At 32.7% G+C, this 13,130-nt stretch overlaps 2 protein-coding genes across 2 annotated transcripts; one reads left to right on the top strand and one right to left on the bottom strand.

The window, feature by feature from the left end:
• Positions 1 to 2,142: 2,142 nt before the first annotated feature.
• Positions 2,143 to 5,552, bottom strand: LOC110422197 (WEB family protein At2g38370-like). Its single transcript, XM_021436013.2, has 2 exons — positions 5,188 to 5,552; positions 2,143 to 3,910 (listed from the first exon to the last, which is right to left on the bottom strand). Exons 1-2 carry the CDS (start codon positions 5,365 to 5,367, stop codon positions 2,402 to 2,404), a joined length of 1,689 nt encoding a protein of 562 aa, XP_021291688.1. The 5' UTR covers positions 5,368 to 5,552; the 3' UTR covers positions 2,143 to 2,401.
• Positions 5,553 to 12,056: 6,504 nt separating this feature from the next.
• On the top strand, positions 12,057 to 13,017 carry LOC110422021 (uncharacterized). The gene has a single exon (XM_021435782.2). It carries the CDS (start codon positions 12,182 to 12,184, stop codon positions 12,731 to 12,733), a length of 552 nt encoding a protein of 183 aa, XP_021291457.1. The 5' UTR covers positions 12,057 to 12,181; the 3' UTR covers positions 12,734 to 13,017.
• The last annotated feature ends 113 nt before the right edge of the window (positions 13,018 to 13,130 follow it).

The following is a 13,130-nucleotide window of genomic DNA, read 5'->3' on the forward strand; positions in this document are numbered from 1 at the left end:
TAGCCAATTCTGGTGAAGATATTACAATATTTGAAACTGCTCCAGTCTTCAGATGGATCAGGGAGCCATGCTTCTTTGCCAAGTTTGTCAACGAGTGATGGGGTAGTGAACCGATAAGTTGGTGCATGTTTCCTATGAGAGATAGTTTCCGCGGCCCTGGAGGCAGCCTTAAGGCAGGATTCTCAGATTTAGATCTCTGAACTATTCTCACAAAGATGAACAAGATTATGAGGATGTTGAGCAGGATGGACAAAGAAGAAAATTCCAGATCCATATGAATGAAGCAATGAAGGCCAAAAATTCAAATATGCAAGAAGGATTACGTTCGATTGGATTTTTGTTCCACTAGATGGGTGATTATTAGTATTAGTTATAATTTTGAGAGGCTACACAAAGACTTAATATGATAAATAGGTTGAAACAGATAGGAATAGCCAAAGAGAACATTGACGACAACCACCGAACAAGATAACTAAAACACAAACCCCACCATATATATGAAAGAAGTTCATCGCATCAACTCCACGAAAGCTGCCATACGCTTAAAACCACAGCACAACATTACAAAAGGACAGACCCACCCTCAGCACCGGCAGCAGGACAGACAAAATTCCTTTCAAAGGGTTAGAAGAATGAACCCCCCATCCTCATCTCTCTTGGCAATTGTGAGTTCCACCTGCCCTGCCTCATCTCTCTTTTATACTATTACTATTTTATTTGTGTAGATCTTTATTGTATATTAGAATAGGTAAAACCATCATCAGCATGCCAGGCATCCACAGGAAACAGGCTGCAGCAATAGCGAGGCCATGGGGGGGAGAGCAGGAAAAATATACAAAAATTGAAAAAAAAAAAAAACTACAAAAAGGCATCCTGACAGCACTAGCTAGCAATTCAGAAAGCAGACAAAAAACCTGCCCACTATTATCAAACCATACACAAAAGAAAAACAAACCCCGACCAGTCACATCCAAGTATTCCACAAGAAAGCTTTGCAAACAGTGTAAAGTTGCCACAACCAGGTGCGGAGCCTCCTTCTGCGATGGGGGCAACGGCCTCCAAAAATGTTTAAAAAAAATTTTCATAACATATAAAATGTTTAAATTTTTTTGTATATTCTACTAATAGTTTTCTCAAAATAATTTTTTATTTAATAATTAATATAAATAAATAATAATAAAATAATTTCATATATTTCACTTAATTTTAAATTTTTTTATTATTATTTTTATTCTATTTATTCTTATATTCTACGTTTCTAAAAATTTTCTTTTTCAAATTTCTACAAATTATTAACCATATTATTTTTTTTCTTCTACTTGTTATATTTTTCTTTTTTATGTTATGTAGATTTTATTTTTTTATTTAATTTTTAAAAATTAATAAATTATTATATAGTTTTTAAATATAAATTATAGTATTACATTATTATTTAAAATTTTATCAATGTATCATTTTTTTAATTAATCTTAATTATGTAAGAGATAATTAACTTGAGTATATTTTTTTATATGATTTACGTTTATATTTAGCTAAAATGAAATAATCTTAAATATATAATTTTTAAATAATTTTGATTACATAAAAAGAAATTATTAATCTTATATATAGTTTTTAATTATTTATATTTTACACATTATAATTTTATATTTAGTTTTATATTTCTATTATCAATATTTTTATTATTAATTAAATTCAATATATTAATTTTTTAAAATTTTTAATTCTTATTTTTTTGTGTTTGACCCCTCAACAAACTTTGGGTAGCTCCGCCTTAGGCACAACCATGCTACCGTTACATATTTTCAAATGCAAACAAAGTTCAGATGTGAAAGGTATGCGTTTGGACTACTCGGTTTCTTCAGACCTCCGCTCTCATGCTTAAAATTAATCTTCTTTTACGGAAGGTACTGGTTCTTTAGGTTACATCAGATTGGAACGACGATTCCAACGGCCCTCAATGGAATGATCTATGGAAGGACGTTTTGCAAGTTGCTTTTGCCCCTCTAATAGTTTGGTATAAAAACGTAGTCCCTGCTTCAATCGTTGTGTTAGTTGTAACAGCGTTGGGATACTTCGAAATGCCGGCTGAGTTATAAGTACAGGGATGGGGAAAGATTTCCTCTTGCTTTGCAAGAATACCCAACCAACACATAATATAATGGCACAGCATCCAGTCAAATTTCATGCAAGCTAAAAAACAACAGGATTTTTTAACATGGTCTTACATAACATCAGATATAGGCATCTTTACAAGCACCATAGAGATAAACAGCTCAGACCAAGGATGAATACAATCTAGCGAACACAATATAAAACAGGGAACGTGAAGGGAAACGAGGTCAACAATAGACATTAAGAGTTAGTGCTTCACTTAGAACAAAGGAACCCCATCACCGCACTACCTTAAGTTAAGAGTTGGCTTCTTCTTTTTCTTACTCTGTTTGGCTAAAAGCAGTGAAAACCGAGCAAATCCGAACTTCTTCCTCTTTCCAGAGAACTGCTTGTGACCACTTTCTCTCTCTGTCTTCTGAAAGGAGGGGAAATCACCATTTTGTTTACTAAGCATTTGACCTAATGACACCTTTCTCTTCACAGTGCCTTTCTCTGCCAGCATCTCAGTCTCAAAGTCTTCAGGCAGAAGCAACTTCCGACTTAGTATTTGCCCTATTGATAGGGTTGGCTTCAAAACAGGAGTTGGACCATCACTAACCATATTGAGTCCATTCACATCCAATAAACGAGAATCCTTTCGATTGTGAGATGGGTAAGAATTCTTGAACTTGGTAGAGTTGTGTACAGAACGTCTTTTCTGACCATGCTCAGATCTCCACTTGCGAAGAGCTTCCTCAACTGCCAGCTTGCCCTTATTCGCAGCTTCTACCCTGCTCAATGCTTCTTCCAAGGCCTTCTTACTAGTTTTGACTTCTTCCGTGGCTTCCTCTACTCTCTTCAAGATTTCCATCTTTGAACCATTTGCTTCATCAACTTGGAGCATAGCATCTACCACTCTCCCGTTAGAAAGTTCCTCAGCTTTTAGAGCCTTGCTCTTTAAGGAAGAGTACTCTTCAAATGAAATAGTCACCCCTTCGGCCTTTTGAATAGGAATGCCAGACGAGCTCTCCCCGCTTGAAAGAGTCTTGATCTCTGCCAAAGCCACAGCTTCTGCAGCTCTAGCAGCTTCCTTCATTTTTTTTGCTGCAAGTAGCCTCATCTCAGCTGTTTTTATTCTTGTTCTAGTCTGTTCAATCTCAGATATTGCTCTTGAAACCTCTGATCTCGCGGCTTCTCCAACATTCTTGAATTGCTCAGCCTCAGAACTCAAACGTTGGAGCTCCCTTGATATATCCAAATGATTATCAGCACTGCTTTTGGTTTCAGCCTCTTTTGCTACTTGCAGTTTAAGTCTTGTTTGATTTAACTCTTCTTCGAGGGATGATACCTTTGAGGAATTCTGAGTTAGCCTCTCTCGAGTCTTCTCAAGAGAAATTCTTTCCTTCTCTAATTTCTTGTTTAGTGATTCCACAGAACCTCGAATGTCAGCAAGATCATTAGTTGTCCTGGAAAGGTTCAGTTTGGCCTGCTTTAACTCCATCAAGATTAAGCCTGGAGATGATGATGGGTGGGGGCTCAAACTTCCTGCCAAGTTTGGATGACCACCTTGATGATTTTCTTTCTCTGCTTCTTTCACTTCGGAGGTCACAGTCTTGACATCTGTGTTCATATTTAGGGTCCCATTTACTTCTGATGCTTCTTTCTGCAGCTTTAATTTTAGTTCTTCGACAATTGTTTTGGTTGTTTCAAGCTCTTTCAACACATCCAATGTTTCTCTTTCCTTAACAATGAGATCTTTCCCCAATTCTGCTGCTTGCTCCTCCAATTTTGCAATGTCAACTTCTTCCATGTCATGCTGCAAATATTAAGAATTTGTCAGAAGACAACCAAATCTCAAAAAATTCATAGGCAGACAAACAAAAACTTAGGTAGTACCTGAGCTATTCATTTTAGTAATATCAATTAGCGGTGTCAAAGACAAAAAAAAAGCTCTATCTCCTTCCTACAAGCAGAAGCAACTAAATTTTCTAAAACATTCATGGAACATGAAGAAAACTAAAACCCAAACCACACAAAAAAGCCCAAAGAGTACAACCAATTGATTGACATGAGAGACCTCCAAAATAATTAATAACAAAGTTGATTGTACAGAGAGCACAATAATAGAAGAAGCTTCAAAGTTAAAGTAAAGCTGTGAAACTTCTGAATATATTAAATGCTTCAAATTCATTTTCATGAGTGCATGGAATGTGCTAAATGATACATGAAGCCTCGTAAACAATTTTCATCTCTTGTTCCCAACTAAGCTATAGAAAGCACATTTATTAGTACTACATACAAGCATTGCAGTTTGAATGTCTCAGCTATAACTCGCACCACTTTCTCTTGCAACAAATATAAAAGTTATCACAAGGTACCATGTGGTAAAATCTATGCATAATCAACTTTGAAACCATCCTAGGGAGCATCCTACTTTAGATTTGCCAGGCTTTGTCTATTCTCTCACACTTACTCTCTTCAATACACATTCTTTCCTTCTACCAGCTACAGCAACCTTGAGGGGAAAGTTCAACTACAATTTACTTGTTACTTTTGCTACTTGTTTTGTGCTTCTGGAATCAAAAGCAAAAAATGCTCATGCATAGAAAAGCAAACAATATTTTTGAAAAAAGAAATTTAATATTGAAAATTTTAAATTCTCGCTGAATTAAGCAAAAATGCATGATTTTACATTCCTATAGAAGAATCATGTTAAAATTGATGCTACATTTTACTGATTTATTCATCTTTAAACCCTTATAATTTTGGTTTCTGCCATTCCTTTTACATCATAGCAAGACTTAAAGCAGCAAAATAGAAATAGGAAAAAACAACTAGCAAAAGTGACAACCAAACAGAGCCTTAAAATTTTCGATGTAAATCCTAAGCTAAAAACATCTAAAACTTTGTGAACCCACATTGATTCCTTTGTGATTCCATAAAACAGTCCACAGCCAATCGCAAACAAAACAGACCAAAACATCAACCAGCAAAATAAAAAAGCAAGCCAAACCCATGAATGAAATCCAGCAACATTTCTTAGAAAGACCTAGAAACAGAAACAAAGATTTTCCATTTATGTAGAAATTAAACCTCAGTTTCAGAGATGAGCTTATTTTGAGAGGGTTTCCAGTAACCAATTCCACCGAATCGAGAAACGGCTTCCTTCACTGACTCAAACGGGGCAGAAGTATCGATCTCAGCTCTGACCCCACCCTTCAGAGCACCCATTTTGGTGCCCGAATCACCAAGCTCACTGCTGTCCACCTCCATTCAAAAAATTCAAACAAAACCCAGAAACTTACTCAAACAAAAACAACTGCAACAGAGAAAAACCTTAAACAGCTGCTAAGAAGATAATGATGTTTGGTTTGGAGTTTTTGCAGTTGGTGCGAGTGAGTGAGTGAGTGAGTGAAAGACAATCAAAGCGACAGTACTATAAAGTAGGAAACGGCTCTCAACCACGGAAGAGAAGAAAGAGAGAGAGAGGGAAAAAAAAAAAACGGAAACTTCGAGTTTTTACTTCTTTTTGTTTGAATTTCCAAAAATGTCCTGGATGTTTTGATCAATTTTCCGGGGCTTAAATGGAGTTGTGATGGAAAACAAGCGCGGATTTACGTTTGGGTGGTTACCCTTGGGGTGGATGGAAATATTTGGGTACTTTGACAAGTGACTAAAGCGCGTGCGGCAGTGGGGGGACACACAATTTCAACGGCAATAAATGCCAACGGACTTTAAAGTTTAAAGCTCAAAAGCCTCTACTTAAGTGCTGGCCTGTTTTATATTTCTGTCTTTTTTAAAAAAAAATTCATCAAAATTGTTGTTATAGTTTTTTTAAGGTGTTTTTGTGTTTTTTTCATTAATTGTAAGTATTTTTAAAGAGGATAATGTATTATATTATATTATATTAGAAAATAAATTTTCAATTACCAAATTTAAAAGAGGATAATGTATTTTTAAAGGCAATTTTTTTTTTCACTTATGTATCGCCTAACCAATGTCATTATGCAATGGTTAACATTTCTCTTTTAAAGCAAAGATAATACTAGTTTGCCACACTTAATCCGTAATATTTTTGTCAGAAACAATATGAAGGCCGTTAATCCTATATGATTACTTAATCTAATTATAATTATGCTAATCACTGAAAATGAAAAAGATTTCATTTGGATCACATTTCTGTCATTCATAATTAATGATATACATCTATGTGTGTGTTAATCATTGCATCACCTTTAGCAATAAAATGGAGGATTTGATTACAGTTTTGCATCAAATTTAAAAGCAGAGAGCTCTGCATGATAGCATTGCTTTAGCAAACGGTCATGGAACAATGGGTTGTTCAAAGAGGACAAAGTACGCTCCTTAAGATCAATGTGTAATTAAAGAAAGAAATTATGGTTGGTAGCTCACTTGAAAGTTGCTACAGGCAAATACATATTATATATATATATATATATATTTGTATATATATACACTTTACTATTGCATTCCCTTTTACTAGCAGAAAATCATTACCCGACCGTTGTATAAAGTGCTAGTATAAGGCAAAAAGATATTTTAAAAAAAAAAGTTTTCATTGTCATTTGGGCATAATCCTATGATAAAGCAATTTACGTGCAAGACGAGAGGTCTATTTCTTTTAACAATTGAGTGATTAAGATAATGACACTTATAAATGTTAGTGACCAAAATGTTATATTTCAAAATTATATAATTAAAACAGGAAATCTTTAAAAGTTAAGTGATTAAAAAAAATAATTTTCTCCTTTTATTGTACAAAGAATTCAAGATAGATAGATTGTTTCACTACTTATGTACTAGTTTGTTCGAAAATCGAATAATTCAATATTTTCAAAGAGCATAAAAATAATAATACTAGTAAATTTATGAAAAAAATATTATTTTATAAGTAATTGAATAATTGAACCATACCTTTTTATTTTTAATTTTTTGGGTACAACAGCGAACGGACAACTGTGATACTTAGCAGTTTTCATTACAATGGTACACTGTTCAAAAAGTGTCTTAAAAATTAATTCCATGTTCTCTGAATATTAGAAAGACTAGAAAAATAATTAGTTTGTTATGCTGGTGGGCTTGGATTACCGACTTGTTCATGACCATGCAAATGGCAAATGGTCGTCGCCATGGAAATCATTTTGAATAGCTCAGCTTTCACTGCCAATTTGCCACCCCGGCATGTATAGATGCATGCCTATGTGTCTGGTAGCCATCATCATCAAGTTTCAAAATGGGTTCTTCAGCATGGGCTATGCCACAATCATCTTTTTGGAACCACTGATATTTGTCCTTTTTCACCTAAAAAGGGTTTGAGAAAGTATGCCTTGTTTTCAATTATCATAAGATAAAGATAGTAGTTTCATTTTCATCAAATTAAAAAAAACTTTATACTTAAATATTTGACTCATTGATTGATATATAATCTCTTGATTTAAGAAGTAATATTTAAATTTTTTTTAAAATTAAAAAAATAAAAATAAAAAATTTTATTTATTATTGTAACTAGTTTTTTGACCCATGTCGAGCATGACTTATTGATTTTAGAAGAGTATTTATTGAAGTAATTAAATCTTTTCTGATAGTTTTATTTTGGTCAAATTATGTAATTACTTTTTATATTCTATCAAAATGGTGGATGAAGTCTCTATTAATAATTTGTAAACATTAAGTCCTTGTACTTTTCGAAATTAATAATGCTAGTTCAATGTGTTAAAAAATTTCTATTATCTATATTGATATGATGTTTGGTTGTGTTGATGTGATTTTTTTTATTGACGTGGTATTAAATCTGATGATATGATAATAATGATATAACATTTTATGTATGATGTAATAGTAGTGTTGACATGATGTGAACAAACATTGGTATAAGTTTTATAAGTGTGAGTGTAGAATTATCCAATGAATGGTAAAAGTTTTCAAGAGGATTGGAAAATAAACAAATCAAAAATACGAATAAGGTTTTATGGTTTAGAGAAAGAGTGTTGTGAGATAAAAAAATTTGAATTTTTGCGTATCATAATTTAAAACAATGAAAAAAGTATTATGAAATAGATAAAAAAAAGTCACATTATCATTAATAAATTATCATATTCAATGCCACATTAGTAAGAAAATGTCATGCTAGTATAAATAATAAAAAATTTAAATACTATTAATAATTGGACTGATATTATCAATTTTAGAAAGTATAAGAATTTAATTTTTACAAATTATTGTATAAGGATTAAATCTACTACTTTGTTATTGTATAGAGGCTAATTGCATAATTTAACCTTTCATTATCATTTAAATTGAATTCATAATTTAATAATTACCATACTATTCTACTTTACATTGAAAGGTAAAGTTCATCTCATGCATTAATGTAAAAAATATATAGTTCAAATTTGCTTTCAATTTAAAATATATATTGCTTGCCACTATCCTTCTATATTACTTCTATAGTAATAGACCAAATATTGCTAAATTATAAACAAATATAGACCAATTTGTTCGTTTACACTATTGTTACTAAGAGACTTTTTATTTTTTATTTTAATTTTAAATGATAGAAAGTGTATCGAATAGTTATTGAAATAACTTTTGTGAAATTTAAACTTTATGCATCTAATTTTCTCTCTCTTTTCTTCAAATTATTATAATTCATGTGTGTTTAGCTTAAGAATATCAATATTCACTCATATTTACATACTTTTTTTATTTGATTTCTTTCTCGCTAAATTACTTCCCCCCAATTTTTTTTTATTCTTTTCTTCCATCCTTAGTTAATTTGCTAATGGGTGCTAGCTAAGCCAACCTTTGGGTATTTAATCAATGCAAAAAGAATTTGCATAATTTCGAAAGTGGAAACAAAAGACTGTTTTCGTAATGTTTAAGTGTTTATTTAACAAGGTCTAATTTGGAGAGCATTGGTGTTCAATACTTATATTAACAAGGCATATCTTTTCTTTTACAAGGAGAATTTGATATTTTAGTATAGTATATCTCATAATTAGTTTACAATCATCCTATATCAAAGACTTTTGATATGTTTTTCTAGAGAAAATATCGGTATGCAATTATGAAAGTTGTACACAATCTTTGTAATAAGTTAACAGATAAAATATTAATATACAACTATTTCATGACCTAGTTAACACTTTATTTTCAATTAAATTATGTATACTTTTATATACGCATCGTTTATCATATGAATTTTGAGATAGTCACCCACACCAAATGCCATCATATAGAAGCATGTGTGTGTGTATTATAATATTTAGAGACTTTGAGAGAGACCATAGTTAAATGTTTAGACTTTGGATTTTTTAAATTAAAAACTTACGCTATTGTTTAAGATCTACAAAGTGTTTTAAATAGAATAAAAATTAAATTTCGTTTGGAAATTGAAAATAAAGTCTTTGTCAGGCCTAGTCATAGCGTAATCAAATTTGAAAACCTAATTTTTATTAATCACACGAATTGACATGGGCGGTGGTGAAATGAGCACATATCATGCACGACTTTGTCTAAATAACATATATTCCTTACAAAAGTCAAACATGATAGCAAATTTTATTTAAAAAAAAAAGAAAAACATTTTTTTAATGATGCTTAAATAATCACCGAGGAGTGATGAGCGTGCAAATGGCTATATAGTCTTGGACTCGAGTCCTTAAAATATTGTCATTTCACAAATATTTGAAGAGCCAATTTATTGACATAAAAAATGTTTTTTATTTTCTAGTGGCAAGGGAGAAGCGGCTGTTTTGAAACGATATGGGGTTTGTGGATTTCTGAGGTTACGTGGCGATTTGCATCATTCTTCAAAGAGGTTATACCATGGAAAAAATCATACAAATGGGAAAATGAAAATAAAAAATAAAAAATAATTTAAATCAAGCTATACGTACAGAATTTTGTCATGTGTTCTTTTTTTTAAAAAAAAATATTTTTTGCATATTACCATTACGCTATATTACGATGATTTTTTTTAAATTCATGTTACTTTTAAATTAAAAAAAAAATTCAAAATGACTCGGTGATCAATTTTAAATTTATTAAAATAATATTTAATTTTTTACACTACATCACCATTGATTCATCATTATGTCATGAAAACGGCCATATAAGTGTTACTTTAATACTACCTTAAGATATGGTTAACGGCTAAGGTTGTGGTGTCATATATTTTGATTCTTTAACCACACCAAAGATGAAAATATAAAGAATTATCACTTGTTAAAAAAAAAATCAAGGTTAAGGACATAAATGAATCAAATCACTCATGAGTAATTTTATTGAAGAAATCGAGCATGATGTTTTAATAGTAATAAATTTAATTTTAATGGATTGGCTTGAGTGAGCTGTGTTTGGCTTTTAGAAATGTCAGTTGGATCTGGCTCAATATATTGACACTTCTACTATATTCGACTTTTCCACGATTAACAAGTTAAGTCGAATTTCATCTTTGCAATATTCGACTTGAGTAATTTACGAGTTTTATCGTATTATTAAATTTTTAACATTTTAATATTTTATATAAATATAAAATATAATATTTATTTATATATTTTAAATTTGAGCTTGTTGAGTTTTGAACTCCTCACATACATAAATCGATGAGAATTGAGTTGGTGTCACAGTCGATTTTTTTTCAAACCGAGTTGTAGCTCGATTCTTTTCCTACCTAAATTGAGCTCGAGCCCGGCGTTGAATTGGTTCAGCTCAGCTTATTTACATCCGTACATAGAATTAGAAAGCCTTTCATCCAGTTCTACCCAGTTCCAGAGAACAGAACTTATGTCCAGAAAAAGAAAAACAAAAAAAAAAAAATTGCTCATATGTAGCAGCATCCTCAATCTCAACAACACTTGCCTGACTGTGGAAGTCAAACAAGAGAGAGGTGCAGCAAGATATAGCTGCGAACGGCTGCAGCATTGCCACTTGCTCATTGGGCATTCATGTGGACGGTCTGATTGAACGGACATTTTAATCAGCCAAGGCCCGCGACGACAGTCATTGGACCACATGCCTCTTCTTAATCCTAGCAAGGTAATCGATTGTGGATCAGAGCTGTTAGTAAGGGACAATGACCTCACAGAATCCGTTGCCTCTCAACCAATGGTAGCCTTTCATGTCAGCATCGCGTGGTCCTACTCAATGGCTGAAGACGGACGTCTGTCCGCAGCCACCACTTCACCTGAACTATAATAAATATATACATATATATATATATATATATATATATATCATATCATATCATCTCATTTTCTCATCTTATAATAATAGTCCCCCACTTACATAAATTATGTTGTGAAAGAATTGTGTATATATGAAATTTTTGAATAATTTCATTTGATAATTAATACTTTATTTATCTCAAAGTAAATGTTTATTTTGCATTTTGAAACATTTCATACAAAAACAGTTTTCTTTTCCATCTATTTTAACAGAACTCAAACTCTTTTTTTTATATATATTTTATATTGTATTATATATATTTATGAATTTAGTTTTATGATTTTTGAAACCTTTTCGTTTGTTATAAAAATGGTAAAACCCCATTGCTATGATAAAGTTTTAACATTTGAATATAATAAGTCTTAATATTAAAGGGCCGCTTCTTCGTTAAAAGAAAATCAACATTATTCTCAATTAAGTTATTTAATATTGTGTAGTCACATTTAAACCATTAGTAAAAGCCTGGGTGACAAAACGTTATGGATTATGCCCGGCCAAGTAGAGTTAAAAGATAGGCCTAGGCGGTGAAGTCGTAAAAGATGGTGACATCAAAATGGAGAAAGTATATTAAGTCATTCAAAGCTTTGGTAAGGGAGGCATGCCACTTTTGACACAAATCTTTAAATCAAAAATCAATGGCATTGCATGTGTAGCAGTAAATATTAGCTATACAATAATATGACTTTGATCGGCACTGCTGGTCCTGCTCTTATAATATAAACCTCAAAAGTATGCAGAGCCAGCATAAAGCCTAAAGCTTATAACTTCCTCTGGGATTCTCTCTCTCTCCATCTCCTCACTCACTGAAACCCAAAACACCATAAATACTCATCCAAAGATGTTTAGCACAAGCCCTGATCCTCCCCAGAAGAGTACTCTCCAAATTAAGCAGGATGACAAGTTCTTTTCCAGGCTTTTATCCAAGGAAAACTCCGTGGCCAATCCTTCTTTCAGGGTCTACTATGGTGGAGTCCCTGGTGCTGTCCCCTTCATGTGGGAATCCCAGCCTGGTACCCCAAAATATACATTCTCCGATACATCTCTTCCTCCTCTCACTCCTCCTCCCTCTTATTACGCCAAGTCCTGCTCTAAAACCATCAAGAAGCACTCAAGATCTAGTCTCATGCACGCATTGTTTCAGAAGATGATCAGTTTGAAGAAAATCGCTGTCACTTCACCTTCGTCATCATCTTTATCATCTTCGTTGTTCTCGTTGTCGACTTCGTCTATGTCGTATCAGAGGAGGAATGGATTTTCAACCCCGGGTTCATCGTTTGATTCAGGAGAAGATGATGAAGAAGCAGCAGCGATTGGATCACCAACTTCAACTCTGTGTTTTGCCATTGGGAAGGGGAGTATTGGTAAGCTTCGTGGATGCTACGGCTGGTGAACGTAAAGCCTTGTTATCAGATTTTGACCGCGGATCTGGCCAAGATATAGATTTTCTGGATGAGAATCTCTCTCTCGTTCTTGTTGATTTACATTTTAATCGTATCTAGGTATCTTAGTTCTTCTATGGTGCTTAAACTGCCAAAACGCCCAAACACTGTTGAATGCTATGGTAGCAAATCATGTAGTTTTGCAGGGAAAAAAAAAAGACAGTTATGTTTTTCTCAGATGTATCTTTCTGTAATCACCACCTAGCTTCTTCATCTGTTAATTCTTTTTTTTCCTCTCTCTCTTCTCCCGTTAAATACTTCTTTTCCCTCTTTTGTTAATAAGAGTACTACAATTACTCTCTGCATGTAAAGAGTAATCAGCCCAAAGGTGTACTTGCGGCTTAAATT

Source organism: Theobroma umbraticum, unplaced genomic scaffold, assembly GCF_002168275.2.
Source record: "Theobroma umbraticum cultivar Fairchild unplaced genomic scaffold, ASM216827v3 scaffold_130.0, whole genome shotgun sequence".
In the NCBI taxonomy this organism is placed as follows: Eukaryota; Viridiplantae; Streptophyta; class Magnoliopsida; order Malvales; family Malvaceae; genus Theobroma; species Theobroma umbraticum.